This window comes from Ambystoma mexicanum, chromosome 7q (assembly GCF_040938575.1).
Source record: "Ambystoma mexicanum isolate Mex_15411 chromosome 7q, UKY_AmexF1_1, whole genome shotgun sequence".
In the NCBI taxonomy this organism is placed as follows: Eukaryota; Metazoa; Chordata; class Amphibia; order Caudata; family Ambystomatidae; genus Ambystoma; species Ambystoma mexicanum.
This window is the reverse complement of record NC_090941.1, coordinates 653028476-653047844: the sequence shown is the minus strand read 5'-3', so window position 1 is coordinate 653047844 and position 19369 is coordinate 653028476. Positions and strand designations below refer to the sequence as shown.

Genomic DNA, 19369 nt, shown 5'->3' with positions numbered 1-19369 from the left:
GCAACTTATGGGGTTTAACAGTCAGATAAAGAATAAATATGTCTGTTGTTTACGCAACACTAAAGTATTAGATTTTAGTTTGAAAAATGTGCTGCCAGGTAAATAGTAGTAATCACAGTACTTGGGCATTTATGTTATTTTAACCAACTATTCATAGAACTAGATCATACATATACATGTGTTCACACATACTGTGAGAAACCAAAGGGTGTCTCGCTGACCAGTCCCTTGGGATCCGTCATCCAGGTAGCCGGGGCACAGTCATCGTGATTGGATCCAGACCCCGGGGGTGGACCAGTGCAGGAGGATCAACTGGATGGGGGGTGGTCCCTGGGAAGTGGGAGCAGGGGACCCGGAGGAGACACGGTATCCCCTTTCAGATTTCCCCACAGACCCGCCATATCCCATTTACTATGTAGGAACTTTACTCCCCCACTCCCGTTTCCTACACACATTCTGCTGCACAGATAAAACGCTTCAGGGGAAGACAGACACACACACACACAGCCAGTCCGTTTGACATGTCCCAATACCAGGGGGTCAGGCACAGTCAGTCACTTGACCCTAACGACTCTACCTGAATCCTGCTACCCATCCCCACTGGGATTAAAGGCAGAGCATGAAAGCACACTGCGAGCAAGACGAGAAAGGCGACAAGAACCAGCAGAGCAGCAGGAGAATAGGTCCTGTGGAATCGACTCTGGAAGCAGAGCAGGATGGGCCAAGTGGCGAGAGAAAGGCTGTGGTCCTACCAGCTGCAGAGCGAAGGTTGCTACAGACTTTGAAAGGGAAAACTCCTTGCTAATGCATAAGATTAAGGCTGCCTCTCTTTGAGGAGAAACGACAGAGTTGGAAGGAGGCAAGCCGCACTGTGCCGATGGTCTGTCTTCAAAGGAACATTTGATAAACTGTATCGAACGCTACCGTTGAGTGGAATGAGAGACCAGCTTGCGTTAACAAGTGAAAGGTACAATAGTGTTTGAAGGGCTCGCTGGGTTTTGTGAAGCCGCTAGCGAGAGTACATTGTAGCAAGAGTAAGGAATGCAGAGGCTGCGTGTATAATGAGACACTGCGAAAGAAGCATGAACCAATCTGATTGTGATAAAGAGTATTGAAGAATAACGGAGTGCTCCGGTAATTAAGAATTACCTTATTGAAAGGCTCTGCAACCAAAATGAAACTGTTAGAATGAAAGTAAGATAATTGGAAAAAATGCAAATACCAGAAGGCCTTAGGAGAGGCCAACCAAAGTAACAAAGTCAAAGTGGTCATTCGAAGGTGCAAGCAAAGTCCTCATACAATAGAAAGTCTTTTCACAAGTGAACAACTGTGAAGTAAAAGCTAAGTGAACCATGTTGTGAGGGCAAGTGTGAACCCGACGGAAGGCTGCCAAGAGAAAGCTAAAGAGGAGCGAATCCCGCATTGTGATAAAACGGATAGGCAAGTGTGAACCAGACAGAGGGATGCCACACCAAATATTTGTTTAAAAAGACATTAAGAGCTCCTGAGTGTTATAAGCTAGTAGAACTGAACTGTGATTTGAAAGCTACAGTGAACCCGACCGAGGGATGTCAAGTGAAAGCAAGGGAAAGTGAATCCCGCATTTTGATAAAGTGACTGAACAGTGGTGTAAATACGAAGGCGAACCCAATAAAGGGGTATCGCGAGAAAGTCAGAGAAGAGGGGAATACCGCATGGTGAGAGCTTGGGAAAGGTCTTGTGATGCCAAACAAAAGATATAGATTTGAGGGATCCTGCCTTTCTGAAGAAACTGCTTCCTGATGCCCTTTAGACTCATGGGGTGCTCACAGTAATGCAACCTTTAGGCCTTGTCCCGTGATGTAACATGGGGAAGGGAGTCCACTATTTCAGCAGTCCTGAACTACCGAAGCCCTTTTGGACATTTTAGTTTGCACTACACTCTTGTTACACAGATTGTCCCACACCCTTTTGTTGTATAGAGAAAGGATTTGGCAATAGGTCTATTAGTACAGTCGATTTTGTTTTGACACAACACCACTAGGACAGTGTTTTCGTTACTTTGATGCGCACAGCTTGCTCCCGTCTTAGATTTAGGTTTAGATTAGGCGTTTTTCTCACCCATATATTATTCAATAAACATCTTTGGATTATACTCTTTGTGGCTGTCGTACTTCTGATAACCATGCCTTCCTTACAATTCAAACACACCAATAAGAATTATATTGACCTTTTAAAATCAGAATTTCCACTTGCTGCATACAAAAGATGATCTTAACTAACTCCACGGTACTCCTTTTATCAGCCTCTGAAGGAGGAATAGCTGGGGAGACTATGTGGGATCAAACCCATTTGTTTCAGCACCAGTGCAGCAGGTACATTAATGAAGATGTCTGGCTTACCATTATATTATTTTCATGTCTAGTTCTTTTTGTACAGTATGTTCACTCAAATTATATAAATACTGTATTTTCATACAAATATATGCACTAAATGATATAGAAGCAAAGTTTCCGATTTAATTTGATTGCTCCTTTAATTTCCTTTTAGTGTAATATGGAATGAACAATATATAGCAACATGTGTACTATTAAATTAATGCTCACAGATGACAGGAAGAGCAACAGTGCTCACATGTATATACACACTGAATAATGGCCTTCCCCTTACACTTGCATTTGGATTAAAACTAGGAAACTGATTAATGCACTCTGGAAAACAATGTAATTGCTATCAGAGTATTCAGGGGAGGTACAGAATAGAATGTTGTGAAGATGTCAACTAATAAGCAATTCCTGTTGAACAGCGGTACTTAACTTCTTTAGTAAGCCCGCTAAACCGCATTTTAAACATGTGTTCCACAGACCATTCAAAGAAGGGCTTTGATTATAAACAGTCGGTATCGGGTCTTTTCATCGAATTCTCTCCCATCACATTTTTTTGCATCAATGGTTTTCCAACGAAAAAATATCCATCAAATGCATTTTTTTGAGGGGTAAAAGGGTCAATTGTTTTGGGTGGCTTTTAAATGGTATATAAAGAGGGGCTTAGAGGCACCCCCATTTTTTTAAAATAAAAACATTTTAAAAAAGCATTTGATGCTATTTTTTTCGTTGCAAAAATTTCGATGGAAAGGACCATCGATGCAAAAAATTTGATGGAAAGACCATAAACCACATAGCCAATTCAGAGTTGCCCTTGTATATATTGTCATTGTGGATCTGTTACTAAAGTTTGTAGTAGGTGGTAGGACTTCTTCAAACAGAAGTGGCCTTCTCTCTAAATCTGTAGGTTTGTCAAGTGTGCATCATTTTGTTTCCCTAGAAGATTGGAAGTCCGGGCCTACACAATTTGAGAAGTTGGGCCTTCATTCAATTACCTCTGCTATCTTTAAGATGGGAGTGCGAGATCCGCAGGTAGTGGCAGATATCTGAATACTGGAATACTGCACGATGCATGTGTAAAAGGGCACCATTTCCACATTTTCTAGGACTTCCTTCACATTCTGCTTTTGAGGATGTATTTTAATTGACAGCTGAACTCACCCTCCACTGCAGCAATAACCTTGCAGGGTGGGATGCCTTACCTAAGGGCAAAGACACACCGAGGGCCCTTAACTATGGTTCCTGGCACCATTACCCATGAGGGCAGCACACTCTGTGGGCTGTTACCGACCTCGCACATGCACATAAAAGAGGCAGCCAAACCCTACCGTAGCCCATGAGGGATTTTATGCAGTCACATTAGGCAGCAGGTAGTCCGTTTTCAGCACTGATTGCATTGCTGCCCTGAACACTGCAAAGTGACAAAGACATGGGAAGATGGAATTGGCGGCAGGTACCAGTTTTGGTTTGAATTAAAAGAAAACGTTGTGTGGAGGCTGCTGCAAACATGGGGAGGGATTGGTGGTGGAGCAGGGGTAGTTTAGACACCATCTTGAGGATTTTTCCACCAGCAGTGCTGCACATACGTACACCCTGCTGCACAGCAACTAATTAAACATGCTTGCTAGAATTTACCTTCTCTTTGGTAGGCTTCTGAAGATCAGTTCAACAGCTATGACGGTTTGGATAAAAACGTTTTTGTTGATTTAAGGTAATCAATTCCGAGCCATTTATCCATCAATTTAAAGCAGTTCACTTTTTAGAAGAGATGGAAGGGCTGGCATGTGGGCACTATTGCCACTGCCATTCTTGCGAGTGTAATGGATGACCTAACTGCTACTGCTTGAACACCAAGATCCTCTTCACTCAGCAATGGCATTACTGGGCCCATGGCATGTGAAATTGTGGATGCCTTACCTCTGCATTTACTGGTAAATAGAAAGGAAAAGCATTTATGAAAGGGGCGATTTGTTGATTTTACAGTGAGGTGGGCATTATCCTCTTCTGCTCTCCTAATCTTGCATGTGTGCAAAAGTCATGGATCTAAAGGACCCTTCTTTGTTGAGCCTCATTTGAAATTCAGGTGGCCCATCCACGTAAGTAGAGCTGGGAGTTGGCAGTGGGCTTTTATTAGCTAGTCTGCATTATGCCACTGGAGCAGACGGAGAACTTCCTGAATGACTATGCGCAACCCAATAAGCTGTGATCCACTGTATACGATCCATTGGCTAAATTGAGTGAAACAAAAAATATATGTAGCTTGTTTTCAAGGGTGGGGTGATGAACAATGGCCCAATGAAGGAGGAGGATGAGGAGGATGAGGAGGCAGGGTCGGGGGAACGTGGCTGACTGCGGTGGGTGGTTAAAAGTGGAGTGCTCCCCGCTTGGCGGGTTTGGGGCTCACAAAACATGTCTGGAGGCAGAAGAGGTACATGTGGGGATTAAAAAACGAATTACTTTGAAATAATTCTGAAGTTAAAAGTAGTAATACAGTTTATAATGTCACACAAGAGAAAACTGAGCCATGGAAGTGCTTTCTATAGCCTTATCTGATAAGAAAATATACCACCCTGCTAACCTACAGTAGGCAGCGGCAACAGCCGCCTCAGAAGCAAGTCAATTTCAAAGTCAAATCCACCTCAAATGTTGTTAGGTTTCGAGTTTTTTTTTTTATACTGCACCAGTCAAACACATATGAAAGCAAAATATTCAATGAAACTCCCATGAAGAACCAAGAAAGCCTTCATTAAGGCAATTTACATAAAGAGCTGCATTTAGAACGATTTCTTGGAGCTTCCTCAAAAGAAAAAGCTGTAAACATAACTAACATAATAATGCGGGTGACATGGTGGCAGTTTGTTTAGGGGCTATGTATAAGATTCACTCACTCGCTCACTCCCATTCAGATAACAGATCCTATATACAGAGAAAATCCTGGCTAACAAAACCACTTTCACAGGACGGACTGACTGACACATTTTACACCACTAGCAATTGCAAACTATTACAGTAAGGCTTCCGGGAAGGAAGTGGTATGAACCTCTGGATCAGGTTTGCTTTTACCAGCCAAGTAATGAGGGAGACTTTGCTAGCCAGGTAAAGAGACGTGCATTTCAATCACTCCTGACCGTCTTTGTACATAGTGACAAGGTACATGTTCTGTAAGTAGAACCTGTGCCCATTATCGAGATCTTTTATTTTTTTAAACACTGTTTCGATTCAGAGCCATGCACGTCCCTGAAAATCTCAACTAAAGGATTAGCGCTTCAAATATTAAATGTTTATATCCCTATTCACAGCAACACAAGATACCAACTAGGGCCCAGCCCTGCCTATCAGATGTCCCAACAAACTATTATGGTTTCTGTAAATGAGCAGGGAGGAGTAACCAGCACTGCAGCACCACAAGTAGGGTGTCCAGCATCAATTTTGCAAAGAAGGGATAAAGAGAAGCTGGAACATAGAGTTCCTTTCTAAGTGCCACCGTAATATGCAAGGAAAGCAGTATTAAATCTAGCAAAACTCTGCAAGTGAAGCACAATATACAGCATACAAAAAAATAAATTAATACTTTAAAAACTTTTTCAGAACCAAGTATCACATTAAATATAGGTCTTTGGCCATTCAAGCCTTCGGCCAGAAAATGCAATTTTTAGTCAAGACTTTTCTTCAGATAAATTACCAGCATAAAAAAAAAAGAAAAAAAGAAAGACTCCCTTTGCAGATACAGTGAGAGCAGGTACCATTTGCAGCTCCAGCTCTGGTGACAGTTATCGACCATCACATGGTTGTTTAGCACAGAACTAGTAGCAATATAAGGAGTCTATAGGTGAACCACACAGATACCGCGTACATGGAACCAGCTGCACTTCAAGGTACTCAAACTTTTTGTAGAAAAATAAAAACAAATAAATATTTTCAACTTCTTTTACAGGGTTAGAGTAAGAGGATGTCAGTGGAAACTCCTACTGTCACATCACTCTGACGTGATCATGGAGTAAAGGTATCCTCACTCATGTAACAGTGAGATTTTTACCATACAGAAGTCTTTACTACAAAAATGTACCAAAGATTTATCTTGCACGCCTATAAAAGAAGTTATTTTGTCGCAAATGATCACAGCAGCATTGATGGTTATGTGCTACTGAAGAATCTGTATTGTTTTCATAAAATATAAAAAGGAATCGTGTCAATAGCCAAGCAGCTAGGATTGGGAAGTGTGCCTTTAGTTCGACTTGCTGACGAGCTCCTTGGAGCTGTGCCAGTCAGTTGCACACAGTTTCTGGTGGTCGCAGATCACGCTTCTTCGGTGCTCCAAGGGTTAACAGGACTGGACTCTTCTGCATTGTCAAGGAATGCTTTTCTCTCAGGGGCTGCCCCCTCAGCATTCTGGTTGGGCGTTCTTTTGTAACCATTGTCATTTCGGTCTGCATTACACGAGGCTGCGTGTGCTGCTGCTTCAGTGCTGTTCCGCACCCCATAGCCAAAGTAAATTAGGAAACCTGTGGAGGACAGGAAGAAAAAAATAAGTATGCGTCATTCAATGGGCCACCGTTAGATTATTGCATGAAAGAAAATTCTACAGAATGAGCATTCAACAATTATCAGGATTAAAAAAACTGAAGGAAAAATTACTTTCCAGTAATGTTCGGTCTATGGATTCTCCTCCCACAGGTTGTTTAGATGCATATCTTCCAGCGCAAGCAGTTCTTGGAAAAGTTCACAAGGGAGCATAGTGTAGCTCACCGTCGACCACTCTTGACAATTAGCTTCCCCGATTTTGGAGAGGATGTCACCGCTGTAATAATGGAGTACACTACACCCCCACCTTACCTCAGTTCTCTCCCCCCCCCTCCCGACCCTGCTCAAGCAAGGTCTGTAAAGTCCAGTGCATACGGAACAAGTTACTTACCTGTAACTGTTGTTCTCCAGCATGGGTCTGGCATGGATTCACATGCTCATGAATATTCCCCGTCATCAGGCTGGGAATCCTCGGTAAAGAAAAAACCAGTATCAGTTTCGTTTCTGATCTGTCTTTCGTAGTAATAACCAATCACTGGTCTCTGCGTCATACTGACCACAGCCAATGACTGCCCTCTACCTAAGCACCGCCACTGGCAGCCATCTTCAGATTTGGAAGCACGTGAAGTGGCAGTATGACCAAGTGAAGAGCCGCAGAGGGGTAGGCGGGAGGGTTCGCATGTGAATCCATGCCAGACCCATGCTGGAGAACAACAGTTACAGGTAAGTAACTTGTTCCTTCTCCAGCATGGGGTCTGGCCTGGATTCACATGCTCATGAATAAAGAATACATAGCAGTACACACATGCACAACCACGGGAGGTGGCAAAGGCTCAACATTAAGCATTACATCAAACTCAACATTAAGCATCTTACCTCCTCACCAGGTTCACCTCAGGCGAACAGGTTGCGCAGCACTGCTTGGCCGACCCTGGACTCCTCCCTGGAATCCCGATCGACGCAGTAGAATTTCGTGAAGGTGTGCGTCGACCTCCACGTAGCAGCCCTGCATATGTCCAGCAGGGGCACACCAGAAAGGAACGCCGTGGTAGCTGCGATCGCTCTGGTGGAATGGGCTCTCGGACGGCCAGGCAGCGGTCGGTTTGCCAACCGATGACAGTACATGATACAGCCGGAGAGCCATCTGGAAATGGAAGCCTTCGAGAGAGCCTTCCCCTGACTGACAGGTCCAAAGTTCACAGAGTTGTGACGTCTTCCGAAAACACTTCGTGCGGTCCACGTAGAACTTCAGCGCTCTAGCCACCTCCAGCGAGTGCAAAGTCCTCTCAGCCGGCGACGGGAAGAACACAGGCAACACCAAGGGTTCGTTGAGATGGAAGTCCGACGGTACCTTGGGCATGAAGGAGGGGTGCGTCCTGAGCACTACCCTCGTGTCGTGAAAAGTCAAGTACGGGGCCTTGCAGGAAAGGCCCTGGATCTCTCCCACTCGTCGTGCAGAGGTGATGGCCACAAGAAACGCTGTTTTCCACGACAGAAACTTCAACGGGGCCGAGTGCAGAGGCTCGAACGGAGGTCCCATGAGGTTGGTCAGCACCACGTTGAGCTCCCACGCCGGGGCCGGAGCCTTCACCGGCGGGAACGATCTGAACAGTCCCTTCATGAACTCTTTCACCAGACGATGAGACCACAAGGACGTCCGGCCCGTGGTTCTGGTGTATCGGGAGATCGCAGCAAGATGAATCTTGATGGACGCGTGTGCCAGTCCAGCTTTGGCCAGCGTCAGCAGGTACGGCAGTACCTGGGGAGCCGTAATCCTTAGAGGGTTAATCTTCTGTGCGTGGCACCAGACAGAGAACCTCTTCCATTTGTGTCCGTAGCATTTAAGAGTCGAGGACGCCCTGGCCTTTGCAAGAACCTCTCTGCAGTCGGCCGGTATGTTGTATCCTCCAAACTCTAGCGCTGCAGGAGCCAGGCCCGCAAGTTCAGCGATTTCGGGTCGTGGTGGAGGATGGCGCCTCCTTCCCTGGAGAGTAGATCCGCGTCCACCGGCAGCTTGATTGGCGGGGACGCTGACAAGTCCAGAAGGTCCGGGAACCATATCTGCCTCGGCCACGCAGGTGCGACGAGGATCATCCTGCACCGTGACCTCTTGAGCTGGTTGACGAGCCGGATTAGCAGTGGCAAAGGAGGGAACGCGTAGAGGAACAGGCCCTCCCAGGGGAACGAGAAAGCATCGCCCATGCTCCTCGCCTGGGGAAACCTGCTGGCGAACCTCCGGCACTTGGAGTTCGTCGCCGTCGCGAACAGGTCGATCTGGGGTGTGCCCCACCGTCGGAAGAGGCGATCCACTAGATCCTGCCGTAGTTCCCACTCGTGGCACGAGCGCAGCTCCCTGCTGAGTGAGTCGGCGATGGTGTTTTTTTATCCCTGCCAGATGAAACGGCACCAGAAACATCCAATGCCACAGGTCCTGCGCCTCCTTGGACAGTGCTGGGGACCTGGTTCCGCCCTGTTTCCTGATGTAAAACATGGTGGTGGTGTTGTCGGTGAAGATCCTCACCACCTTGCCCTTGAGGGACGGAAGGAAGGACCTGAGGGCCCAGAACACTGCACGGAGCTCCAGGACGTTGATATGGAGGGACTTCTCCGTCGGGAGCCAAAGGCCTCTCGCGTGCAGATTTTCGGTGTGCGCTCCCCACCCTTCCAGGGAGGCATCCGTGGTCACTGTCTCCTGGTGGTCTGGGGTCTGAAAGTCCATGCCCGCGGTCAGATGCGCGCGGGTGCCCCACCACCGGACCGCTTGGCGGAAACTCTCGTCGAGTGTGATCCTCTCCTCGAAGCAGCCCATCGTTTGGATCCAGCGCGCGTCCAGGAACTCCTGCAACAGGCGCATCCGGAGCCTGCACATGGGAATGAGGTAGATGCAAGAAGACATCATTCTGAGGAGGGACTTGATGGACCTCACCTTGGCCGCGTCAGAAACCAACATCCGCTGTACCTTGCCCAGGATGGACCTGGTCCTTTCCTCCGACGGGGAGGCCAGAAGGGACACTGTGTTGAGATTCGCTCCCAGAAACAGTGCGTTTTGCGCGGGTACCAGGTGGGACTTGGCGTAGTTCACGGAGAATCCCAGGTCCGTGAGAAGTTGGACGGTCCTTGCCGTGTGCTCCACGGCGAGCTCCCTAGTCTTGGCTCGGATGAGCCAGTCGTCCAGGTAGGGGTAGACGTGGATCCCCTCGCGGCGCAGCTGCGCCGCCACCGGTGCAAGGCACTTGGTGAATACCCTGGGTGCCGACCGTAGTCCGAAGGGGAGGGCTTTGAACTGGTAGTGACGCCCTTGTACCACAAACCTGAGGAATTTTCGGTGCCCCTTTAGGATGGGAATATGGAAGTAGGCATCCTCCAAATCCAACGACGACAGGAAGTCTCCTTCCTCCAGCTGACCCAGGACGTGCTGGAGGGTGACCATCCGGAACTTCTGCGCCTTGATGAACTTGTTCAGACGTCGCAGGTCTAGGATGGGGCGCCATCCTCCCGTCTTCTTCTTCACGAGGAAGTATCTCGAGTAAACTCCGGAGCCCCGAAGCCTCTTTGGGACGAGTTCGATGGCGCCCTTCCTGAGCATCGCCTTTACCTCCAGGAGAAGCTGAGGGACGTGAAGCTCTTTCCTGGCCACGGGGGGGACGCGCGGGCACCTTCTTTGAAACTCGAGCGTGTGGCCCCGGGCTAAGGCGTCCAGCACCCAACGGTCGGTGGAGATGGACTCCCACACGCTGACGAAGCTCGCCAGCCGGCCCCCCACCGGGGTGCTTCGGTGGGGGCCCGACCCCACGGCCGGTTCAATCCTGTTTCGACGAGGCTTTGCTGCCTTGACCTCCTTGGCGACGACGACGGGGTCCGCCAGACTTGCCTCGTCCTCTGTAGGCCTCCTGAGACGACGAGCGGGCCGCTTGACGGTAGGTGGAGAAACCGACGCCGGAACATTTGGAGGCGCCCTTGCCTCCGCTGCTCCGAAAGGGCGTCCGTCGTTGCTGCAGAACCCCAAGGGCCCGGGCCGTCTCAGTGTCCGCTTTAATGGCCTGAAGGGAATCGTCCACTGTTTTCCCAAACAGGTTGTTCCCATCGAACGGCATGTCCAGGACTCCGGTCTGTACGTCTTGACGGAAGTCCGTAGCCTTGAGCCATCCACGCCGCCTAAGGCACACGCCGTTGCCCAACTGGCGAAACCCAGTGTCGGCGATGTCCGTCGCAATAGTGATGGCATGGTCCGACGCCACCTCACCTTCCTGTAGGATCTCCAGGGCATCCGCCCTCTTGTCGTCCGGTAGGAAGTCCAGCAGCCGTGTCAGTCCCCGTATCATCCCCTCGGGTGGACGGGGAGGAGGGCTGGACGGGGCGCGATGGCTGAAAAGGAGGTGGAGGGTGAATCCTCCTTTTCTTGGGCGGGGGAACACCAGAAGGACCCAGTTCAGGATCCCCCGACGGGAGAGGTTCCTCCGTCGGCAACGGTAGTCTCGTCCTTATCTCTGAGCATAAGGACTGTATAGCCAACAAAATGGCCGCCGAGTTGTCTCGCGGCGCTGGCAGAGGGGTATCCGACGGGCGACCAGGGGCCCCGTCGGCACCCTCGACGATGTCGTCACCTGCGTCGGGATCCATCCCGACGGGCCGGTCTTCATCCACGCCAAGGCCGTGGCTTAATACCTCGATCAGCTCTTCCTCCGAGGTTGAAGCCGAATCTACGACGCCCTGCCCCCCCCCTTTTCTTCCCCGCCGGGGATTTCACGGGGGTCCTATCGATGGGCACAAAAGAGGACTCCCTCCGAGGTGGCAGGGAGACTGAGCCCCGAGATCGCCACCACTGGTGTAGCCTCCACAGGCTGAGCCAGGGCCGCCGCGACAGTATCGATAGAGGGCTTGGCCGGATGGATTAAGGCCTTCACCACCTTAGGTGCGCTCACCGCCTTATCCTTGAGGGGGGGGGGGAACACTGCCTCGCTCCCCCTCCGATGGGGCCTTCGAGCTCGACCGGGGCCTCTCCAGGAGCTTCGCCGGGTGCTCGCCCTTCCTCATACCCGACCCAGAGCGTTGGCTCGTGGCTGAAGGTGCCGGGGAGGGTGCGCCCTGCCTGGCGCCCGTAGAGCCCGACCGTTCGGCGCTCCCGGTGCCAGCGGACTCGCGGTGCTTGGCCTTGTGTTGGACCCCCGTCGCCGGGGCGTCCTCAAAGGTCTTAGAAGACCGCTCAGATTTCTTCCTCTTCTTCTCGCCTGACGGGCTCTTCCCTTCCAGCCAGTTGGCGAGGCGTTGATGGCGGTCCTTCATGGTCCGCTCCGACATATTGCCGCAAAACGCACAGTCCTTCTCCACGTGCGTCTTGTCCTCATGTAAGCAGTAGAGACAAAAGGAGTGTTCGTCCTCAAAGACGTTCTGCAGCTGGCATCCAGGGCAGACCCTGAACAGCTTTCCGGGCGTCGAGCTTCCCTTCTCCTGGGCCATGTCCGGGCCTGAGAAGCTTCTGGAGTCCTCCAAAAACGTAGCTTGACAAAATCGTCACCCTTGAGGGGCGCAGACGAATCCGACACGGGTCCCTGTTGATCGGATGGAGAGTCGGTGGAGCTAGAGGCTCTTTTGACCGAAAAAAACGAAGTTTTTGAGAAAAAATGTGAAAAAATAGCACTAACGCTCGAGAGCAATAGCACGAGGATCCCAACACATGAACGTGCGGTAAAAATCTGAAGATGGCTGCCAGAGGCGGTGCTTAGGTAGAGGGCAGTCATTGGCTGTGGTCAGTATGAGACCAGTGATTGGTTATTACTACGAAAGACAGATCAGAAACGAAACTGATACTGGTTTTTTCTTTACCGAGGATTCCCAGCCTGACGACGGGGAATATTTTAAGCATGTGAATCCATGAAAGATCCAATGCTGGAGAATTGTATTTATTTTGCTTACGAAAATAGGGTAGGCGGGGAGGGCGAAGAATCTGTGGGAAGAAAATTACCGGGAAGTAGTTTTCTCCCCTAATGGATTGCACCGTCCCACAGATCGCACATCTAGATAGACTGCAAAAGCAGTGGTGTGAGCCGGGCATGAGTTGGTATAAGATGACAGTCTATGTTGATGTAGTAGGTGTGGAGGAAGCAATAGGGTTCCAATACGGCGGATGTGGCTGTGGGGCCCAGGTTGGTGATGGTTCAGAGGAGCAGGATGGCTAGGATGTTGCACATTGTGAAGTATTCTAGCTAGTGCATGGGAGGATTGCTTCTCGCAGTACTGTAGGAGGCAGTTGTATCCGTATGTCCAATCCCCGGGAGGTGGGTCGTTTTGCCAACGCGCCCAGTCATAGGATCTGAGCCTGGACGTGGTGGTCTCTGCAGACCATTTCTTGGAGACAACCCGTCTATCGAGGAAGTGTTGCATTCACTGGATGCCATTTTGACCTTGTCTGCCATCTTGCATACTTTTGGTAGGCCTTCTTTTCGCAGGACACAAAGGCTTTTTCCTGCGGGAATGAATGGGGGGAGGCATGAGGCACAGCCCATTATCGTCGGCATATGTGGGGAATGTCAGTGAGGGGTGGAAGTTAAAAAGAAAAAAAAAAGTTCATAGACATGGAAAAAATATACTTCACAGTAGGTGCTAGGCGTCCTGTCCCCTCGAGCAGTAAAAAGCACTGGTGGGCGAGCCCAGTGCAGGCAGATACGCCCGGCACGCACTTGCATGGTCAAATTTGAATGTGGAAGTGATTTTGCAGTGGAAAAAGGGCTCCGGTCCTCTTCCCATGAGACAGACGGTATCATCAGTATAGAGGAAAGGTAACGGGTCTTTGAAGTGAAAATTCAACCCAAAAAGTTCTGCAGGACCACTGTACCAAAACGGGAATCTCAACCAGCCAACAGTCCCAGGCGTTAATGCTTAGAAAACATAGCCACCCAACAAATTTATATCAGCAGCGCCCATCTCTGCAAGGCCGAAGTAACTGCCACTCCTCTGGTGGAATGCAGACCAAATACAGCTCTGTCCTCTTCCGTATAACATTCTGAGAAACAAAGCATTATGCTGCATGGAGTTGTTTTCTTTGTTATGGTCCTGTCCATCTGGAAATACAAAAAGCTTGTCATCCATATAGAAGGAAGCTGTCCTTGCTACATAGCAACTCAAAGCCATCTTGGTGACCAACCTGGGCGCCTTTCCCTCCTTCGAAGGATGAGGCCGAGGGAAAATAACTGGCACCTGGATTTTTTGATGGCATTGGAAGTCTGATATGACCTTTGGCAAAAAGAAAGATCTCTCGGAAAGTGACTTTCAACCTGGAGAAGTGAAGATGTAGCTTGCAGGAAAGATCCTGCATCTCACCAACATGTCTCAAACATGTAATAGCCACCAAAATGACAAGTCTCCAATGTGAGAAAAAGAAGAGAGCACGAATGCAAGGCCTTGAAAGGAGAGACCATAAGGAAAGAAGTAAGAACCAGATTCGCAGGAAGGAACCATAAAACTGTGTTGGTGAAAACATTCTTCAAGCCATAAAGAAACCAGCAACCAAGGGGACAGTGAAGCACAAACCTTGCTCTGGAGAGCTCTTGAAAATAGATATGGCAATAGAGTAACTCTTGGTCATTCCCCATCTGCAGCCTCTGCCTCGCCACGGACAACAGAAAATCCCAAACCAACACTGTGGGGCACAAGAGACCTAGACTCCTTCACCAACCTTCGAACTTCCTCCACTGGCTCAGCATGCAGACAGCAACACGGATGGCCCTACCAATTAGCTCCCAGCCATCATACCTCATCTACCCAAAAGCCACGCGTGAAGTTAAGGAGACTGTGGGGTAGGGTGGTGCACCCAACCCCATTCCTCCCTCAGGACAGCAGGTTCATCCTCAGGAGGAAGGCCTCGAAGGTTGGCAGATGGCCCTCTTGAGAAGGTCAGGATACCATGCCCTCCAAGTCTAATTTGTGGCAATCAGACCCGATCCCCCTCCACCTCCTGAAAACTAAGGGGCGTGGGATCGTTTGTCGCCGACCATAGATGACAAGCTGGGAATTACTGGCGCAGGGGGGTGCCGAGCTAGCGAGTGTATGGCTGTCCACTTGAGCATTCCAACTGGCAGACCCGGGCACGTCTGACCTCAATACTGCCATAGGCTTTGAAACTGTAACCATGGAGACCTTTCTGAAGAATCTTCAGATTTGGATTTTAAAATCCTCCCATGCCCCTCTAGAAACCTGTTTGTAAGGGAAAGTGGGCTTAACACCTTGGGTGTCGAAAATGTTCCTGCTTTTGACTCTCCGGTCTCTTCTTGTGGGAGGACTACTGGTGCGATTTGCTACAGGAGAATGAACTTTTTTTCCCCCTTCTTGCACCACCTGTTATCCCTCATCTTGCTTTTTCTCCTGTGTGGGCTACTCGCTCAACCTCCCAAGACTTATTATGAGCTGCAGCCAGAGACCGGGAACAGGGCACCAAGGGCCTTAGGGGGTAATCTATTGACAGGACCCACACTACTCATCAGAATCCACCCCGAAACACTACACACATTGTGCGAGTTAGTGATGGACATTTTAGTATTGCAGCCCTGACAGCTTTTAAATCCAGGCTGCTTGGGATCAGGCAGGATGCCCTAACAAAGAATTCAGAGTGATCCTGAGATAACAGCGTGCTGAGTGCACAGCAAAAAAAAGGAGCTTGCTTAGATAATGGGGGCAAAGTGAACTCCATTTATATAGCAGCAAAGTCATATCTGAAAGAGGAAACAGATTGACGGAGGTGGTCAATGGTGAGCTACCCTATGCCTCTTATAGAAAGCTTCTGACAATACCTTGTGTCCTGGAGGATATCCATCAAGGAAAGGACTCTGTGGGTAGCTGCAATCCATGAGAAAAGCAAAAATTGTGACGATAAGTATCATTGTGGTAGACTGGCTTTACCACTGAATCCATGAACTGGAAACATCAAGTAGCCTAATAGAAAACATACAGTAGTGAACACTTTACTCCCCGTCCATAACTTCCTTTACTGCATAATTATGGGATGTCGTCCCAACGAAGACATGATGGAAAGGGAACTATGGACTAGAAGCAGAGTAGTCACTACGATGACTACCTTACTCCTACGTCCCATCCCTTTGCTCCAAACTCATGGGAAACTACAAAGCAAGGAAGAGGCCTATGGAAAAAAGATAAAATGGGAACTCGAAAACGACCCCATTTAACCAAACAGTTTCTGTAGTACCTAGTGGCCAAACTAAGCCCCTTTGAGAATTTTCATAGTGGAGTCTTGCAGGGTAACCAAGGTAGCAGCCCTGCAGATATCCTCCATAATTCCATAACATAACTCTAGAAAGCAACTAAGGCTGCTTTAGCCCGCACTGAGTGGGAATGGAGCACTTTGGGTTGCAGTCACTGCCTTATCTTTTAAGATTTCCGAATGCATGAAACCACCCAGGCAATGGTGGCTCTTAATGGCATGTGATCCCTGTACGTAACAAAAAGCCCGTTAGAGGCGCTAATTTTTTATACATTCCAAATACAATTTTAAAACCCTTGCTATGTCTATATGTAGGATCCTTTCTTAGTTACCTGAAGGGTCAGGGAGAAAAATAGTAAGATGGTTGAGATTGGAGTCCATCACCACCTTAGGAAGAAATTAAGGATGACTATAAAGGACTACTTTTTTCCCTGCAAAATTTAAGAAAAGATTTCATGCAACTGAGAGCCTGAAGCGATCCCACTCGCCTTACTGAGGCGACATTGACCAAGAACAAAGACTTCCAAGGCAGAAGGCTCAAGATTGAGGAAGCCACCCATTTGAACATTTTGTTTATGAGTGAAGACAACATCACAAAGAGATCACAATGACGCCCAAGTTGAGAAATCGGTGAAAACGGCCTGTTAAGTCCATTAAAATGTCTTGATCAACTTCTGGGTGGAGAAAAGAGCACTCATTGGATTAAGCGGGGCACCAAATGCAGGTTCAGCAAGAATCCACTTCAAGTCCTAAGGAAGCCAAACATGAAAGGAAGCAGGTCATCCAGAGATGCTTGAGAGGGTTATATTCCTTCTGCAGGGACCAGTGGCAAAATAATACCTTTTTGTTATAGTATTGCTGATTGGTGGATGATTTGTGTGCAGAATATGGGTAGACATAACCCTGGGATGTTACTACTTTGTGGATGTTGGGTGCTGCATCGGTCTTCTGGGTACCCTTTTGGATTACTAGTTTAACTGTTAAAACAATCCTGAATTGAGAAGTGATGAAAGGCTTTCAGTGTTTGATAATGTGGTTTCCTTGGTGCAATTCCCTTTGCCAAGATTGGCAGTGCTGGCCCTTATCTTAGTGGTCCTCTTTTTCCATGCTGAGGGTCCAAGCTGACAAGTCCTCAAGACCCAACGCTCCAAGGAAAGTGATGTTGAGGGATGCAAGACCTGTACCTCCTATTCACGGACCATATTTAGTAACTACAGGAGGATCACAGACATCTCCAGGAGATCCGAGAGCCAAAGCATAATTGGCCACAACAGGGAGATACATACAGGATTTGGCCTGAACACTGAAATCGGAAATCTTTGGTTAGGAAGCAGGCTCTTTGAGAAGCATACAGAGGGAACCGAGTATTCAGAGATGGAGGATCAACCTGCATCTGGCATGGTCCGTATAGACTCTGAAGAGCCTAAAAAATAATCCTAAACCTTCCTGACTTTGAAGCTCTTTCACCACACCCAGGAGCTTGAAAATCTTAAGCTCCAACCAAAGAGTCTGGTGGAGATGGGGAGGATAAAAGCAGCCTCTATGCCTCTGTCATTCATAGTTGAGTGGAATAATCGCAGGTCATTAAGAGGAAGTTGAGGATGTTGAACTGTTTATCAGGTGGGAGATGGTGTCTTAGTGCTCCTTAGCCATTCTTACGGTCCGATATTAGATCCAGTACGTATAGTCCTGGATGCAATGTACACATGATTTGCAGTAGTTAAATGGCAAACGATTTAGCCTTTGCTACGACTGTTGACATTTTTTCCAGCTTGTCTTCAGAGAGCAATTTGGCAAATTCCGCAATCACCTGCCGAAGCATGGCATGCTGTCAAAATTGCATCTGAATTCATCGGATGGTGGAATGACGAATTGGAGTACACCCTTTTCCTGAAGGCATCCAGGTATCTCGTCCTTGCCTGGGGGACCGATGTAGTGGCAGATAGTGACTGCTACTGTGTCATAGTCTAAGCAAGACCTACCATTGTCAGAGCCAGAGGATGTGATGCATCACTTATCCTCCAGAAGCCTGCATTTTTCCTCAATATGCTTGTCAATTGCTGCCACAGCACATTGTTTACCCTACACCCCTCTTTGCTTTCAAAATTACATCCAGCGGGATGGGCACCCATTTTACCAAATGGTTTGCCATGCCATTCCAAGAAAATGATGCTCATCTCCACCCGGTCTGGTGCCTGGACCAGAGGCTTCAGCTGTTCAATACGCCAAATCGCCTCTGATGAAAGACTCGTACCCTCGTACAGATATGGGGTGGGAGCTGGGGTTCCTTCCTCAGCCACCTGGATGGCATTGGAATCTGTAGCCCCCGAATTAAGGATGTGGAGGGTTTGGCTGACTCGACCGACTCCGGCAGAGCTGATTGCAGGAGTGGTGGAAAGGAGGGATGTGTGGGCTGGTCCTATAAGGATTCTGTTGATCCACAACCAGATTAGATTAAACCAGAGTAGACTGCAGAGCTGGTGGAGAGGCCACAGCCTTCCCTGGTGCTGGCCACGGCATTCCTGGAACAAGTTGGGTATAATTTTCCTAACAAGTCCCAAAAAAAGTCTTTCATGGTGACAGATGCCAAGATATGCATAAATATAGCTGCAAAAAGGCCTTCTTCTGGGAAGATCATGGTGACTAGAGGAAGGGATCGGCCCTTGTAGGAACAGCACAGGTAGCATCCATCCAGATGCATGTAATCTTTACAATAAAGGAGGAATGCGGACAAATCCACACATTCAGGACCATTGGCGAGGGTAGAAGTCTGCAATTTTTGCTGGGATTGAAAGCCCCGAAGAGCCCCTTCCAAGGACATATACAAGCAGAGTGATGCCTCCTCCAAGGGCACGGTGTCCGGAGGGTTCTCTGCAATTTGTGAGTCCAAACTATGGGCACTTGTGTCCTACCCAATGCTTCTGATGGTTTGTCACTTTGCTGGTGTCTCCAGAGTGGAGCACTTGAGACACCATTTTCTGCACCCTGATGTGTAATGGTTGAGCGATTTAGACATGGAGCGCCTTTACTTTGCAGTCAAAATCCCCTCTGGGTTAGGTGTGAAAATGGCAGCCCTCCCATAGGCAGTGCCAGTCAGGAAGATCCTTTAGGCGCCTTGAGGACCCCAGATGTGGGTCCAGAAGACTATCCAGCTAGCAATGCCTGGGTCGACCCCTCAGCTCAGCTGAAAGTAGAGCGCTGAGGCTGCAACTCGGGCGGGGTAGAGGGAGAGAGGGGGCATTCAGCATGAGAGTGAGTCGCCGCATGAATATTT

At 48.7% G+C, this 19369-nt stretch overlaps 1 protein-coding gene across 4 annotated transcripts in view; it reads right to left on the bottom strand.

The window, feature by feature from the left end:
- Window positions 1-6497: 6497 nt before the first annotated feature.
- The window catches only part of SLC7A1 (solute carrier family 7 member 1), a 552639-nt gene continuing 539767 nt past the window's right edge, over window positions 6498-19369 (bottom strand). For all 4 annotated transcript variants that reach the window (XM_069640689.1, XM_069640692.1, XM_069640690.1 and 1 more), the window contains one exon: window positions 6498-6865. In XM_069640689.1, the coding sequence (XP_069496790.1) occupies window positions 6660-6865 (206 nt within the window). In that variant the 3' untranslated portion in view covers window positions 6498-6659. The remainder of the gene's footprint in view (window positions 6866-19369) is intronic.